The following is an 18157-nucleotide window of genomic DNA, read 5'->3' as shown; positions in this document are numbered from 1 at the left end:
CACACACACACACACACACACACACAACACACAGGAGTGTATTGGTAACATACATCTTCATTAGTGTCCAGTCGTATCTCTTTGCTTCTCGCACTTTGTTTCTGTGATTCTCCCTCATGAATTTTTAAATCTGAGAGTATTAACACTCTGTCATATTCAGATGTAAAGACTGAGAGACGCTCAGAGGCTGTTTCATCATATTTCTTGTTAGTCTAAAATGTGCTTGCTAAACTTCAAACAGGAAACATTTTCCATTAAGGAGGGACGGAAAAGGAAACAGGCACGTATGATGGAAATGGCTCCATTTACATTTTATGGCTATGAGATAATCAGCCACGGTTTCTCATGACTGAGGCAGAGGATGATGTCAGTAAACAGAGTGTTTTATTTAACATGACAAGATGATGAGAATAATCTCCTCTGAAAGGGAAAAATGCATGCAAAATCCAGATCACATCGAGAAAACACCATTAAGCCAGTCGTCATTCTCCTGCCAATAAAACTGATCCAAAGAAAGAGTTAACAAGTTATTCACAGAAAATTGCAAACACACAAGATTTTTTTAAAAAAATCTTTCCCTCCATAATTTTCTCTTTTCACTGATTACCTGTTTCCTGATGTATATCAGTGACAATGCACTGGTGGACTTCAGTTTTCTCTAGCCTTTGATTTTCATCGTTCTCTTTCATAAATCTGAGCTGGTTTTGCATCTTCTAGCATATTGTAACCAGACTATACTGTATCATTCTGCTTTGAATGGTGTCAGATTGAGACAAATTGTGTTGTATTTTATCATAACTATCATATCGTATGGTACTGACTCATGACAAATAAAATTTTATAATTACCTAGGGCATAGATGGCCTAGCGGACGAGGTCCCGTCCCATGAGGCCCGTAAAGGTGGCCCAGGTTCCAATTCAACCTGTGGCCAGTTTCCTGCACGTCATTCCTCACTCTCATCCTACTCTATCCAATGTCCTCTCCTATTGCAGCGCAGCGTTGTGCCCTTGCGGAGAACTTGGATTCCATTGTAATCTATCTGGCAAATTCCACTGCAAGCGCTGCTGAAGCGAAGGTGCGCGCCCAGGTGCGAGAAATACGCTTCAGGTCTATTTTCTGTGTGGCCGCTTCCAAACCCCCTAAATTCACTGTTGATAAGAAAGCACTAGACAGGAAGTCACTGTGTGAAGGACCCGGAAGATTCCAAATAAAACACAATGCACGAACTCTCGAATGTAAATTTCCCCCCTATGTTATAAATACGTCACATCTGGAGGCACATGCATCAGGTAAACCGTCGGTCAGAGGGTCCCAGACGCAACACAAAGGCATGGATGAAGAGAAGCTGATCTTGGAAGTTGAGGAGTTCAACATTCTGTATGATCCCAAACATCCTTTTTATAAGGATACAGGCAGAAAGGACAAGGTGTGGACTGACATATAAAAAGTTATGGGAGTGGATGGTGATCATGTGATATCGCTATTTACACGAGAGCCTGTGACTCTCCAAGGACCAGCCCTCCCCCTCCGGATTGAGTGGCGCGGTGTGGCGCGGTGTGGCGCGGTGTAGCGCGGCGTGGCGCGGCGCATGCGGTGGAATTTAGGTGTTATGCTTTTCTCGTCACTGCTTGTCTATCACATTCACCCTCATCCATACACCACTGACCAACAGTGGGAGCAATTCAGGGTTCAGTGTCTTGCTCAAAGATGCTTCGGCATGGGACCACAAGAGCTGGAATCAAAACCCCAGCTTCCAGTTGGGAGGCGATGACTCTACAACTGAGACACAGCTCTATAGCGCCATTTCCACGAAGCAGTTCAGTTTGGTTCATCTCAGGACAGCACACATTTTACAGCGTTTCCACTGACTAATCCCAGGACAGACCCCCCAAATAACCGAGACACGCCATCCTACTTTTTGTCACCCTTCTGTAGAGCTGCCAGACTAAATCGATCTGACCTTGGAAGGTGGAGCTACGACACTGCAGACCGTTGATTGGTCAAAAGAATCGTCACTTCCTGTGCAACAGTGGCTGCTGTACTTCTCCTGGCAGCACACAGACTTCTCTGAAACCAAACTTGATTGCACTTTGTATCAAAGAGACACATGGAAATCACAAAGAGGAAGAAATGCTGGATGTCTTCCATCGCTGCTCTTTGTTGACTGTGTCACGTTTTTCTTCTTTGTTGGATTTATTAGCAGGGTACACAGTGTCGCGCTGCTGTGGCGTCACACTATTATGTTTCTGATGCAGCTGTCGGCATCCAGCTTACACCCCACCTACCACGAGGGGGCACGGGTGGCTGTGGACACACAAACAGGACCAAGCTTGACCCAGCCAACCTGTTCCAAACCGTACTGATCGAAACCGGACTGTACTTCATTGTACTGAATTTCATCATACTTTGTCGTATCATATTATACTGTATTGTATTGATTTTTTTATTGTATCATTTTGAACTACATTGTTTAGTAAGGTGTCCTGCAGTTTCTCATCATATTCTTGATGTCACATTATATCTATATTTACTATCATAAAACATCTTAATGGGGTCGGATAGACATAAGCTCTGCTTCTTACATCCCTATTTCAAACCGAGGTGGTTGTTTTGTTGGGAGTCCTTGTTTGTTGTTGTATTGTCTTTGTTGTGTTGTTTGTTGTATCTGTTTGGTTTGAAATAAACTATTTAAATTGAATTGAATGTATCAGTTTGTGTTGTTTTGTATTGTAATGTATCATTTAGTTTCATATCAAATCATCATATTGTCTTCAGTCCAAATAGACTTAAAGAAATGTTTAATTCAAAATTGAATACATTATTTTCAAAGTCATGAATTAAAAGCTGGATAAGAGGCTTCAGCTGCCCTGTTTGGTTTTGCTCTTGGTGTGAAAACTTCCTCCCACTTTAAATCATCAGCTCAGAATGAGTGTCTGAATGTTTTGACATCTCGCGTAGTTGTTTTGCCTTCAAGATAAATTATTCAGCCCATGATTTGAAAACCATCAAACTGACCCTGGTAAGTGGGTTCAATTTCTTGATGAAATCTGTTTGATTACACTTGTTTTCTTCCACTGACTCTTTGTTTATTTATTACGAGCACCTCCTTAGACACTGTTTAATCAGAAGTGTCTGTATTTAACAGCCTTTCATCAAAATAATACCCTCGTCCAACTGTTCACTTTCCTCTTTATTACTGCAAAATGTCATGAACTTGGCTCAGTTTCTCTTGGATGGGATTTTTACTCAGTGAAACAAAAGGCTAACAAGCTAATTAGATCTCTGGCTACCTGCTGTGTTTGCCCCTGAGGAAGGCGGAAGTTTGATAACAGGCAGTGAGAGCAGACATTTAGGCAATAATGTGTGTTGACTTGGTCTCAAAGTGTACATGAATTCTTCTGATGCGTTCAAGTAAAAGCCCATAACCCCTTCTTCTGCCCACTTGTCACAGCAAGTTACCAGATGTATATTATTTATCAGTTATAGCCTCTTATAAAATGGGTTAGAGCAGTGTTTGCTTGTTTTACTCAGTGCTTATTTAGTGGAAGATGTAAACTCAATCAATCAAAAAATTAGAACGTTATAACTTATTTAAGAAATAATTTAAATTGGCACATTATTTAACAGTAATACAACAGTCCTTAAAGAGACAGACACTAAATACAGACAGATCATTAACTGGTTGGTATAGAAATCAGTGGTGAGAGAGATCTCACAGCCTGCAGGCTCTGTAACACAGAACAGGTGAAAACTAATATCCATTTTCTTATCACCTGTCCAAATAAAAATATTAGAGACATATTTTCCCCCAAATTTAGAAATTTATGCCCTAAATTTCCTTATCTCTTTGCAGAGCAGCAGATCCAGAAGATTCTGGGTGAAGACAGCGCTGCTGTTGAGCTGTCAGCTGAATATGTGACAGCTTGTCACAGAGTTAGACAGGCTTCTGTGAAAGACAGTTGATAAGATGTTATTAGGTAACAAAAACCATCTATGTCCATGTAAATACAGATTGTTGGTGGTTTATTTTATTATTTGATTTATTTTTGATAGATAGTACTGTTGTTGCTCTTAATATGTGTTTGCTTGTTGATGTGTTTTTGAATCCTTTTATCTAAACACTGGCTGTGTCAACATGTTTAAAAAATAAATCAATGTTGATAAAGCTTATTTTCAATTTGAATATGAATAGTGAAAATTTCTGTAAAGAATACTGCCAAAGTGTTAACCAATTATTGGCTTTGGCTGGCTATAAAGGCTGACATCTGACATTTGATTCAACCATTTTATACATTTATGTGTTTCCTTGTTGTTTACCTCAACCTCCTGAAAGGTCCAGTTTAATGTCTACCTACATAAATAGAATAGAATAGAATAGAATTGAACTTTATTTTCGCTGTAACAAGTACAACGAAATTGAAGTCACAGCATTAATCAAGAAAACAAAAGTAAGAAAGTGTAAAGAAAGTGCAAAAAGGTCCATAAGAAAAAAGATGATGACAGCTTGTCCATCATTCACCAGTTCAGCCAGCCTCCACCTCCACAGGGTCCAGGACTGAGCTTCTTCAGACATGCTCCATCTCTGTCTCCTGGATCCTGTCTGCTCACAGCAGGTGAAGCTCTTCCAACATGGCATTGATGCCTGATGATAGCTCCGTTAGCCATGTGTGTGAATAGCATGATGCTACTCTGCCCTCTGGTATTCCCTCTGTTGCTGGGTTAGCACAGCTAGCTTGTCCTTCTTGTTGGAGATAGATCTTATGTCCCCAATAACGATGGATGGACGGACAGGTCCATGTTGTCACTTCTTAGCTCACACCTGAGAACCAGCATGTCGTCCTCAGCTCCTTCTCCTCTCCAAGACATCAGGTCTTACACCAGTTAGCGTTGACATGCTACAGGCTGCTAACAGCTGAGTTCACATGTAAACAATGCAGCCATGGTTACATGTAGGATCTCCAGACAAACACAGGAGCAAAAATAGTAAAAACATCGCTGAAGCCACAAAAAGTTTGGTGTCCATGACCAACAAATGAGCCATACAAAGCAATGATCCACTCCAAATACAAAGATTACGGAAAAAAAAAAGAGAGAAAAAAATTACAAGAAACCGACAAAAAAGAGAGAGCTGCTTCAAAAGGCAGATATAGTGTGAATGAGGTGAGTTTGAAGCCTGGGTTTATTATTTAAAACACCTTGTAAATTTTAGTTCCCAAATCCAGACATCACAGGCCCTGAAGATAGAGATTCTGTCGTTGTTTAAATAAGTTGTATTCTGCAAAGAACCATTCTAGACCCCCGTCACCATGCATGAGCACTGACATAAAATCTGCCTCAAATCAAATCAAAATGAACGACAAAGGTTTGTGGTCCGACTCACTGTTTAACAACTTCCGCCTGGAGGGGACCTTCTGTGACGCCATTATCCGAGTCCAGGATGTGGAATTTCAAGTCCACAAAATTTTCCTCTGCAACTGTAGTTCTTACTTTCTGTAAGTAGATAACCTGGTCTCAGCTGATACTTTACAAACTTAAATAAGACAAAAAAAAATTCTTAGGGTGCGGCCACACCAAAAGCGAATTTGCGGCGCGATTACATACAAAGTCAATGCAAAGACGCGTTTAGCCGCCGATTCGCCTTGGGCGGTGGGTGTGGCGCGTTTGGAGCGTTCACACGTTTGGGCGGTAGACGCGAATTCGCTCGAGTTCAAAATATTCCCCCACGACGTCATTGTTTTGACGACGTTGGGGGGCAACTGCCGCCTGCTCCAGCTCCAACTCCGCCGGAGGATGGAGGAGAAAACAATCTGTGCGGTGTGTCATCATCCAGAGGTATACGATACGACGTGTGTACTCTACAGAGACCGGAAAAAAAGGAGCAGGCTTGGTTAAAAGTCTCTGAGAAGACAGGTTTTGAAGGTAAGTTCAGTAAATATTTGTTTCCAGCTGGATCTGCCAGCACGGGCTATCACTGAGTCCGACTGTGTTTTCCTCAGTGGAGTTTTGAGCCTGATAGAGAGGAGGAAAGAGCGGGGCAGGGGCAGAGCCCGGGAAAAGATGGAAGTTCTCTGTGCTCCTCTCTTTCCTCCACCCCTTCATTATCCCCAGGGAGACCTCTGGGAACATGGGTCGGGGGTTCGGGTGGTCGGGGGTACGGGGGGTCGGATGTTCAGGAGATCAAAGATGAGATCGCAGGGAACAGCCAAGCAGGGCTGGTGGATTACCAGGGAGAGGCAGCAGGCATTGATTGTGATCTCCAAAGCTTTCACACACTCTCCTGTCATGCTTTGGAAACCACAGCTCATTGTTTTTCAGATGCTCTTTTGGACTTTCGGTCTTTAAATGAACGAGCTCTCTACTCCGCATGCGCAGTACCGCGCATTCGCGTGTTCGCGCCTCAGCTTGTCAAAAAAGTCCAGCGGCGAGACTCGGGCGTTCACGCGGCGCGTGACAGGCCATTCGCGCGAGTAAATTCGCGTGTTCGCGTTTGGTGTGGCCGCGGCATTAGAGATCAAATGATCTAGACCTGAAACACACACTCATCACAATTACTAATGAGTAACTCTGAACTGAGCATTTGTGACACAACAAGACAAGGATAAATTCCTGATAGATGCTTAAATTACAGGGGTTATTAGGGGACAATTCACTTGTCAAAATTCAACCTGGGGTTTAGGTTTCCTTTTTGTCTAAATGTAGTCAGAAATCAAGTGAGATAGAAGTTTTCACTACATTTGGTTGAAAAAACTAAATTGACATGACAGTAAAATGATGTGAATATTGGGGATGTTTGATGTTGACTGCTGATTGGTTTTAAAATTTAACAACATCCCAAAGTGAGTTCAGTGATATTAGTTATAAAGTTGAATTCTGACTCAATACTGGTAACCTCATTTAACAACACAAAACTTAAAATAATTATAGAGGAAACTGATTGTGGCAGATGATGCTGTGTTGAAACAAAAATGTTTCATTTTTAATCTGACATTTTATTTATTATCTGTCAGAGTTGTACTGAGAGAAATGCATAAAATGTAAGCCACCACTTCCTTTTAATACACAATGTTGATTTCTTGAACATACACTGAAAATGTGTGTGTATTAAACTGTTACACTCATACACAGCTACTTAAGAGTTATAAAGATCTTGAATCCAGTTATTTTTCTCCGTACAATCAAAAAAGAATATTGGTATGAATGTCAGGAGGAGAAATTAGTAAATTGTTTATCCTGTGATTTTCAATAATCCACAGAGCTCTTTTCAAAAACTGGTCGCCCTCAGACAAAAAGGTCTTCGACATCTCTGGCGTCTCTCCTGACATAATGGAGCTCATGATTGAGTTTGCGTACACAGGCTCTGTTTCTGTGAATGAAGACAATGTTCAGGAGCTGATGCAAGCTGCCGATCAGTTGAACATCATTGACATCGTAAAAGCTTGCTGTGACTTCCTGGGCGAGCAGCTCTGTCCAGAAAACTGCATTGGCATCTGGAGGTTCAGCAACATCACCTTAACCTATGGACTGCAGAGCAAGGCCTTTAACTTCATCACTGATCATTTTCAGAAGGTAGTTTCCACTGAGGAGTTTCTGCAGCTCTCTCTGGAGGAGCTGCTGGATATCCTGGAGAAAGACGAGCTCAACATCAGTGATGAAAGGTTTCTGTTTAGAGCAGTTACCACCTGGATACATCACAACCCTGAAGAGAGAGAAAAGCACATCACAGTGCTCCTGTCAAAGGTTTGATGACTTTCTGTTACTGAATTTATTCAAATGTAGATCTTTAGAGTGGACATAGTTCATGACTGTAACAGAAATCAAAGCAGGGAGGAGATTTAAATATAAGCTCAGGTTACTTTTGCAAACCAGTTAATTCAGCCCAGACACTGAGCAAATCTGCCCATTCATGCTTCATTTGCTGTAATGAGATGTGTGTCTCAGATTCCCTGAATGAGGTCAGGAAACTTAAAACTTGAAAAACAAGACATTTGTGTTTAGTAGATCATTTCTTTGTTGTAACAAATCTTTTTGGCAAAAAATCTTACACCATTTTAAAGTTTATTTTCCCTTTTTTAATGGAGACATATTTGTAAAGAAACACACTTGTGGGGTGAGAAGCAGAGATGAGTATTTGGGTTGTGCCCATGAAAATTTGCCAGAACTTCTCTGCCAATGCCAAACAGCAATTACAACAAAGAAAATTATCCTTTAATCACGAATTACCTCACTTTTTGTGCTAGTTTTATAACCTGGGACAGGCTAAAGCATCAACGAGACACTGTGTATATCCTAAGCCTTTTATTTGAAACTTCAGAAGTTTCACACCAACTAATGTTACAGGCAGTTCCAAAATTAGGTTTTCTCTAAGGCAGGGGTCTCCAAGACTTTCAGACCAAGGACCCCCTTACTGATGAACAAACAGAGCAGGAACCCCCTAAGGCCGCGTTTACATGATGCCAAAAACTGTCAAATCCAATAACATTTCGTTGCGCTTTGGCCTTGCATTTGTTTGAGATTGCGTTGTGTTTTATCCAAAAATGGAAACTTTTGAAAACGCCCAGAGTGGAGAGTTTTCAAAACGCTCCTCCATCCAGCCTCGTATAAACACAGAGCAGAGTGTTTCAGGGTGAAACGCTGACGTCACCACATGTGCGCACACAGTTTCAGGTGAAGGTTGCGCGTGCAGCCACAACTTCCAGTTAAGCCAATCAGATCCAGTTGGTGGCGGTAATGCGCCTCAAGGTTGGATCGCCAACCGTCTCACGCAATGGCAGAAAAAGAAAGAACAACCACAACAATGATGGCTGATATCCACATCGCCAACTACTGGCCTAGCATGGCCACTACATCGTTGTGACTTGTCCTCTTGGAGTCGTATGAATGCGGATCATTTTCACGCCGTCCTCATGTAAACACGGGCGGCTTTTCGAAACACAAATGAAGAATCTTTGTGGGAGTCTGTGCAAACGTGGCCTTATACTTGTGGGTTATGTTAAACCTAGGGCCTAGAACAGGGATGTCAAACTCGTGCCATGGAGGGCCAAGAGGCTGCAGGTTATCCTTCCAACCAAGACCTCCACCAGCTGGTTTCACTGATTAGTCCCTGCTCTCTGCTTGAAGGTGAGGTAATCAGTGGAATCAGCTGGTGGAGGTCTTGGTTGGAAGGAAAACCTGCAGCCTCTTGGCCCTCCATGGCACGAGTTTGACATCCCTGGCCTAGAACAACATATGAGCATACCTTGTTAGTGTCTTCAATATTCAGCTATTCTGGGGAGCCTGACAGAGCCAGTTTGAAACATGCAGCCACATGATTGGCAGAGCAGCGTTAGCGTCAGGTCTTCCTGGTTTGTGGAGTTAGAAGTGAATACTGAGTGAACGTGTGCAGTTTTTTGAGAGAACTGCTGTGTTGCTAAATGTGTTCGTATCTGACTGAAAGATCTTTTGCCACCATGTATCACTTGTTGTGTGTTTAAAGACAACAGCGAGAAAAAATGAAATGTTTGGGAATAATTATTTGAAAATATATTATAAAAGAAACTGCCAAATCAACCGGAAATGTCATGGACCTCATGCAGTACCCCAAAGGGCTGCGGACTCCCTGACGAAGACGTCTGCTCTAAGGCCTTGTTTACATGACAACAGCCCTATGACAAACAAAAAAGACTTTCTGTGGTTTTCTGAGATCTCAAAACTTATGGAAGACACTGAGACACAAGGGGAAGAATGGGTGGTGAGTGAGGGCAAGGGACACATTGATGCAGTTTTACAGACTTTAGATGTACTCACTGTCAAATCAACCAGTGTGGCCTAAACAGATGGGCAACATATTTAATCTGCTACTGTGTCAGTTTTTGACAAACTGGCAAATGTTTCATGCAGCAAACAGATTAAAGCAAAGGTTCCCAATTCATGTTAACCCAAACAATTGTGTATTGTTTTGAGTTCGAACCTGTACATATTGAATGTTGGGGCTTTTGAGCTAGCTATCTGGCCAGGTGACCTTGCACTGCATTCCCTTTTCCACTGGGGAAACCATCAAATATTGAGGAACACACATGCACTCCCTGTCTTCTAGTCATCAAATTTCAGTCACCAAGATATAACTGTATGAAACTATAAGTCATAGCTGATGTCTAAACACTGTGCTGAAGCTCACTGTCTTTTTTCACTTTGTAGATCCGGCTAGTTCTTACAGATACAAATTTCATCAGATCAGAAGTAATGTCCAATGAGCTGGTGAGAAACAACACTGCTTGCATGGAGGCCCTCGAAGCACTCCTAGATTACATTGCCGGGGGGCCCTCCATAACTGGTCCCTTGCCACCTTTTGCCTGCCCTCGCCTGCCATCTACTATCCTGCTGGCAATTGGGGGCTGGAGTGGGGGTGATCCAACAAGTAAGATTGAGGCGTACAATGTCCAGGCAAACCATTGGGTCAATGTACCAAACAATCTGGAGTGTCCTTGGGCCTACCACGGCACAGCCTTCCTCAACGGGTGTGTCTACTGTGTTGGCGGCCTTGACCAAGTGGAGTATTTCAACATTGTTCGCCGGTTGGACCTGAGCACGTACACCTGGCATGAGGTAGCCCCCATGCATTATCGCAGGTGCTATGTTAGCGTCACAGTGCTGGATGGATACATCTACGCTTTGGGGGGTTATGATGATGATAATTCACGACTCAATACAGCTGAGCGCTACAAGCCGGAGAACAACCAGTGGAGTCTGATCGCACCCATGCACGATAAGAGGAGCGACGCCAGCTGCACAACATTCAACGACAAGGCGAGAGATCTGATTTCTACTTATGAGTTACAGTTACCACCACTATGTACTACTACTGATGTAACTGAACTGAGTCACTGCATTATAGCAGTCAGCTCCTTAGTAAAGTAGCTTTAGCATTACTCTTATTAAACACTTATCACTCTTGGACTCATCTCATAGACATTTTGTTGATTTTGCCAACTCAATAGCTGATATGTAAACATGTTTATAACAACATACCTTACAATGACTCTGAGTCCTGGCTTGTAAATTGTTTAGTTGCTTTATAAATACAAATAATCTTTGTAGTTTGTGTTTATGTTTGTGTTCATATCTCTAAAAAAGACTACCTTAATTAATAACTGTCATGTTCTCTCTAGGTTTACATCTGCGGAGGCTTCAATGGGAACGAGTGTCTGGAGTCATGTGAATACTACAGCCCAGAGACTGACCAGTGGACAATGATCAGCCCCATGAGCAGCAGGCGAAGTGGAATTGGCATCACTACATATGCAGGCTACATTTATGCAGTGAGTTCGTTTAGTGCATAAACATTTAACGCTTTCCTGTTTTATCTCCCAATTTTTTGTTGTGTTACCTCACAAAAGGTGCCAAAGGTTAACTCCTCAAACATATGCAATGACACTACATCAGCTCAAGATCAAAACAAGCATTGAGCTAAATGCTAACACCAACACACTAACTCACTGCATTGACTTTCAGATGGAGACACTGAGTGGGTAAGTGTTAAAAACTGGTTCTGGCATTTTAACTGATCATCCAACTTTCTTCCTTCAGGTTGGAGGCTTTGATGGTAACACTCGCCTGCAAAGCGTTGAGGCCTACAACCCCTGCACCAACTCCTGGCATGCAGTGCCCTCTATGTTGAACCCCCGCAGTAACTTTGGGATCGAAGTGATCAATGATTTTCTCTTTGCTGTTGGGGGCTTCAACGGGTTCACCACCTCATGCGACGTTGAGTTCTTTGACTCCACAGCCAACAAGTGGTATGCTGCTGCAAGCATGAAGATTTTACGCAGCGCTGTTAGCTGCTGCGTGGTGCCCCGGCTCCCCAACATGGCCAGCTTCATGGAGCCTTTTAATGACCTGCTGTTGTATGACTTTGGGATTGAGTCTGATGAGTCAGAAGACTCCGAACAGTCCTAAACTTTAGTCTGTTGCTGCCCTACGTCACCATCTACTGGGCTGAACTTTTCGCATCAAAAAATGAAATTATAAAAAAAACTTGTGTATTTTTCCCTTTCAGAAGGTTTATGCGTCCAACACGTAGACAAGGTTTGAATCAAATAGCACCATGTTAGAAAAAAAAACGACTCCCACATTCAGTCCATCTCTGTTCTGTTGAGCTTTTGCTTTGTGTTTCCACAGCATAGATTCATAACTTTCTACTGTTAGGAATGTAAGGCTAGATGGACCCCCTTCTTTCTTTTCTTCTTTTTTTGGAGTTGCTTTTGTTTTCTCATTTACTTTGGACTGGTTTTCACGATGGAAATAAAGTGGGTTAAGCTGTGTTGGCGTAACTGTGTTTTCTGATGGACTTGAATGCATCATGCTTGAGGTGCGCCAGGAGTGGACATCTGTCTCCTTTTTGTAAGACGTCATTAGCCATCAGGTGAAATGGGCTGCAGCTGGGAGGTTTTTGAAGACGCCAACAGACAGACGCCTGAGGATGCAACACGGCTGCCAACTGAGATAAAACCAGCATTTTTTGTTTGACCCCCAACCAAAATACAAAAACTGAACTGAGAAAGAAGCCGACTGGGTTCGCCGCTCACAGCTACGACTGAGTCCGCCATTCGACTCGACGCCGACCAGAGCCATCCTCGCCAGGTGCTCGACCGAAGGACGTGTGGGTGAGCTTATCCCGCTTCGGTTGTTTCTGCGTGAAAACCAGTCCATTCTTTCTCCAGCTGTCACGGATCACTTGTACACTTCAGGTTAGGGTTAGCTATATGTTTTTCGGTTATGTTCTGGACCCGGGTGGGACTAATCCGTAACACTACCTCTATGATGAGTTTCCCTTTATTCATGTGGTCATCAGTGACTGAAAACCTCTGCCTTCTTGACTCTAGGCCTAACTCTGCTCAACTCACTGTTTATTTATTAGTCAAGTCAGGTCAAATCTGTTTTGGGCAAGGAGTGGCTCATTGCTGTTTGGTATGTCTGGCAGTCTTGAGTATCGGCTGTGGGCCTCTGGATTGCCTGAGCTGAGACGCAGCAGAAAAGAGAAGGAGCAGAGCCGAAGGAAGCACATCAACCCTTTATGATCTACCCTACCAAGTCTGCCACAGCAAATCTTTACATTTTTACATGTTTACAAGCTGTGGTGTCATTGTTTTTTCATAAAGCTTTTGCTATAAATCAATAAAACCCATATATCATAAACTTAAAAGGTAGGGTCTCCAAGAATTTTCATTGCTTGTTCGTAAACACAACATTCAAACTGGGCTCCTCCCTCATGGCTTTGTGCTAGCGGTAGCTCTCACCCACTGCCTCTGACAGAAGCTCTGTGAACACACTCACTAGCCCAGCAACAACCTGTGGTGTCGCATCTTAACGTGGGAGAGACTTGAGAGCCATGCACCTGACTTGGCATGTTGGCACAAGTAAATCACTGGGTTATCTGACACATACCTGGTTGGAAGAAAAAGCTTTGTCTTCATTGCGTTATGTTTTATTTAGGTTGTGCTTCTCCTTTCCCGTGCTACATCCACTATCATAGCCGCTCAGGATAGCTTCTTCCACTCACTAATCAACACACAAAGTCACTTGCGCACTGAGCTCACTGTGATTGGCTGATGTAACCACTGTTATTCCCCGCCCAAAAACGTCCTGATAAAACCAAAACACTATACACATATAGGCTAAGGAGAGGGTTTGAGGCAGACACTGACACTGACAAACAAAGAGGCCTGTAGGAGACCATTGAGCAGGATTTTTCCTGTAAAAGTTGACATTCCATTTTTGAAGGAAAATCCTGCAGACTCTACATTTAATAAATTGTATAGAATTATGTCCAGACTAACTAAAATAGAATGAAAAATTTACACATTTTTCAAAATACAGAAACTGGTTTGTTTTAAGATGTCACAAGACTGAGCTCTTTTTTTTCCTAATTTTAAGCCAATTCCTCCAGAGTTGTGTCATTTTCAAATTTATAAAAGTGATTACAATGCGTTTTTGACATGCGATTTTTTTAACCTGTGATTCCTATATTTCATCCTTCAGTTTTAATCAAAAGCATACTGGAGCATCCTTATGGTGTTCATAGTTTCATTTGCTCACTTCTAGGGAGTAATAACCGCCTAGAAAAGTACAAACAGGCCCATTTAACTCCTGCACAATCCTGTTTAAACACTAGAAATGATACATGGATGGGTGGAGCAGCCTGCAGGGAGAAACATGGACATAAAAACGACAGTGGGATTCAGTGAGAGGAAAAGTTGGTGCTGTTACATGACTTTCTGTCTGATGTCAAGGACTGGATGTTCCACAATCTCCTCCAACTAAATTTGGACAAAACTGGGATTATTCAGGGGGAAGAAAAGCTTGAATGACTTCAGTCTGTCCTTCTCTGTTTTTGCCGCATGCACCCCTCTCTTCCTCTTTCTCTTAATCTCCCTCTTCTTCTCTTTCACTCCTCTCTGCTCCCTCTTTTTTGTCTTTTTCTTCATCTCACAGACAAAGCATTGGTTTCTTCTTTTCTTTTTTCTTTTTATTTTGGACGGAGTCACCTTGAGGCAGAGAGTGCAATGAGATTTCTTTGTATCTCTATACATTTGCATGGGAATAGATTGTATGAGTGTGTCAATACTGGGCATTTATACATATTCCTTTTGTATTTAGGGAATAAAACATTTTTCCTCCAACAGGCCTGACTGGACTGTTGAGCTGGCTCACATTTCTGGCCTCTAAAAGCATTTTAAAGTTTAAATAGACCTGGTCAAAGGACGTCAGCACTCAATTATGCATTCTATACAGTGTTCGCTTATGCTTAAACGTACAACTGTAAAATTGAGTTCACATGCTGTTGCGTTCACATCAAGAACCTAAAAACAACCTGATCCATAAAGAAAAAGTAACAAAGAGCAATGCAGGGGGTTACCGCCAGAGTGCCTTCATGACTCAGCAATTTTTAACCTGACACACCTTACAGTCAAAGCAGAGGCATGGGGTGGCACAAGCACTAAGATGTTTTGGTTAAATGATCTAAAACCTTTCTTGAGAAGTGAAGCCAAAAGTTTGAAGAGTGTGATTAAAAACCAACTTCAAATAAAGACTAGCTCCATTTTTTCCCCTGCAGACTCCCATCCTCCTTCTCCCACCAACCATGTCCTTCATTTCTCCAGCGTAACATCTCAGTGTGTGTGTGTGTGTGTGTGTGTGTGTGTGTGTGTGTGTGTGTGTGTGTGTGTGTGTGTGTGTGTGTGTGTGTGTGTGTGTGTGTGTGCATGGGTGTGAATGTGTGGGAGGTTGTTGATTGTAGTACTTTAGATAGATAGATAGATAGATAGATAGATAGATAGATAGATAGATAGATAGATAGATAGATAGATAGATAGATATCCTCTCAGTACCAAGAAGAAAGTTTCATTTTGTGTTTTCCCACATAGACATTTTTGTCAAACCACATTAAGACACAGCAAGCAACATATAATAATGTTTTAATGGTGTAATGTTAGGTAATATGTGTCTCAAAATGGATTGTAACTCGTAAAACAACAAAGAAAATTGTTTTTGGATCTTTATTTTTAGTCAGCAGCAGAACAGTTTTCTAAAATTGGATCAGATATGTTGCCAAAAAATGTTGGCCAGAATTAAAAATCCAGTGGAACACGACAGCTTCAGATTGTGTTTTGTCCACAAGACAAAATTGATGAAAAAAGGAAATACTGTAGAACTCAACATTACGCTTAGTTTTTAATCCTCAGCGTTATTCAAACTTCGCTTTTGTCTGTATCGACATCACACAGAAAATTAAAAAGAACCATCATGGAGTCATGAGGAGAGGATCATATCCGCGATGCACTTTGAGAATAATGTCAAAATGTTAAGTGTAAATCTGAAAAAAATTGCACTTTCACTTAAAGTCATGAAGCTTTCAAGCTGCAACAGCTGAGGCCTAAAATATTCTAAATATATTGTGGTGCTGTGTTCACCCAAACAGCGTTGCTCCCTGCTTCAAAAACCCGCTTCTCTCTGGCTGGTAAGTCCTCTGGAGGCCTGATGGGGCAGAGCTATGATCAGACCTTAGTGTTTGAGGTCTGCTCCTCCAATGTGTCATAAATCAGTGAAGACAATCTTTCAGAAGACCTCAGTATTTATTTCAGTAAGTCTCGTGAAGATCTTGTGAAGATATAACCTAATTTTTTTGAGCTGACTGCTTTGAGATGTTTCCACTAAGATTTAATGATTCATTGAATGAATATGTAGATGTTTGAAAATCTGCATACATTTACTATAGACAGCCAATATTGTTACTTTACATCCACACTTGAAATATGGTAAAGCATGAAATCCCTCTTTCATCAACATCAGTGTAAGGAGTTGCCCATTCAGTGACCCCTGTGATAAACCAGCTATTGCTGATCATCTGTCATAACAATCCTGGGCTTTGGGGGACATGAGGAGCCATAAGTAGAGGGCACAGTGGTATGGGTGCCATCACTGAGCACCCATACTCTACTGGTGGAACCTACCATACCACTTGGCCACTAGTTTCCCATTTCCCAAACTTGCTCAGAGACGTACAGTAAGAGCCAAAACATTATCTGAGTTTTAAGGTGCTTCATGGAGTATGACTTCTTAAACTTATTCTTGTTCATCACTTCCAAGTTAATCCCACAACTTGAAGCACACAAACACTTTTCTCACCCACAAACACTACACCGATTAAGGGATGCTAAGCTCACAACACCCCAGTGAGTGGTTACCAGGTAGCTCTGACAACCATCACCCCTGGAAGGTTAGACTGTACCTCCACCCAAACCCCCTTCCTCCTATGGGGGAATCACGCATCGACTACTGCAGGCCTCCCTGCGTGTACATTTCAACCTCTGCAGATGATCCAGAATGCAGCAGCACGACTGGTCTTTAACCAGCCAAAAACAGCCACGTCACCCAGCTGTTAATCTCGCTTTAATTGCCTCCAGTAGCAGCTCGAATCAAATTTAAAGCTCTTCTTCTGGCTTACAAAACATTAACAAGAATGGCTCTGCCTACCTGGGGTCCCTCATCCAAGTCTACACTCCTTCTCCTTCTACACTTCACTACGCTCTGCTTGTGAAAGACGCCTGGTGCTCCCAACCCAGCACGGCTCCAAATCACTAGCCAGACTCTTCTCCTCTGTTGTGCCCAAATGGTGGAATGAATTATCTAACTCTATAAGATCCGCAGAGTCCTTTTCCACTTTTGAGAGATGTCTGAAAACTCATCTGTCTAGGGAACACTTGTGCACTTAAGCTGACCCTTCTCTTTGCCCTCAGATTTTTTAGCATTGCTTGTGCTGTATGTCGCTTTGGACCAAAGCGTCTGCTAAATGAAACTGTAAACTGTGAGAGATCAGCCCTTATCTTGTGCTGTGTTGTATAGTATGGTATTACTTTAACACTTTTGGTTGCCTCACATTCATTATTGTTTTTTTTTTTAATTCTTACTGCATGTAAGCTAATTCTGCTAACATGTTAACTCTTAAAAGCGTTTACACACCACATTAAATGTCTTGCAGTGACATGTGCATGCATCCATCCCCAGAAGACATGGGGATAAGGTCTTCTACAAATAGAGGCCGACATCCCAACTGTTACACCGCCCACACACACACACACACACACACACACACACACACACACACACACACACACACACACACACACACACACACACACACTCACACACACGTCAGAGAAGAGGCCTGACATGCACAAAGCTCAGAGGTTTTTAAAAAATTATTAGCTAAAGTTGCTCGGCTGGTGGTCGATGTTCTAAAAGCTCTGCGCAATACAACTTTAATAGCACTGGCAACAGGGTGCACACACACACACACACACACACACTAGCACAAACACAGAGCCATTTTCTCCTTCCTTATTTGCAATGTCTGGTTTCTCTGTCTCCTCCACTTTCCGTCTCTGTTTCTCCTCCGCCTGTCTGCCTGCTCTGTAGCCGAGGGCTGAAATACAGCTCCTCGCTCATAAAACGAGAGAAAAACACACAAGCAGTTATTGTTTTGTGTGAGCGACTGTCAGCAAACTGACAAACGACACCGAATTAACGCTTCACTGACATGGTTATATCATGATATCAACAGTGTGGGGCCAGTTTCCGTGTCTTTCTAATGCGTGAACACATGTGAGTAGATGTTTGAGAGTC

At 42.3% G+C, this 18157-nt stretch overlaps 1 protein-coding gene across 1 annotated transcript; it reads left to right on the top strand.

Moving 5' to 3' along the window:
- The first annotated feature begins 433 nt into the window (after positions 1-433).
- LOC141803316 (kelch-like protein 10) lies at positions 434-11932 on the top strand. The gene is made up of 6 exons (XM_074687279.1): positions 434-469; positions 5378-5493; positions 7255-7738; positions 10175-10783; positions 11146-11295; positions 11564-11932. Exons 1-6 carry the CDS (start codon positions 434-436, stop codon positions 11930-11932), a joined length of 1764 nt encoding a protein of 587 aa, XP_074543380.1.
- Positions 11933-18157: the final 6225 nt, after the last annotated feature.

The sequence above is a fragment of the Halichoeres trimaculatus genome, unplaced genomic scaffold (genome assembly GCF_033239565.1).
Source record: "Halichoeres trimaculatus isolate MK-OKI-2021-1 unplaced genomic scaffold, fHalTri1.1 fHalTri1_scaffold_14, whole genome shotgun sequence".
NCBI classification, from domain to species: Eukaryota; Metazoa; Chordata; class Actinopteri; order Labriformes; family Labridae; genus Halichoeres; species Halichoeres trimaculatus.
Note: the sequence above shows the minus strand (reverse complement) of the source record. Positions and strands in the feature narration are given on the sequence as shown.

Coding starts and splice junctions, on each gene's coding strand:
- LOC141803316 (XM_074687279.1), top strand. CDS start 434: ATGCATGCAAAATCCAGATCACATCGAGAAAACACC. Junction 5,494..7,254: donor AACTGTAGTTCTTACTTTCT/GTAAGTAGATAA, acceptor AATAATCCACAG/AGCTCTTTTCAAAAACTGGT. Junction 7,739..10,174: donor TCACAGTGCTCCTGTCAAAG/GTTTGATGACTT, acceptor TTCACTTTGTAG/ATCCGGCTAGTTCTTACAGA.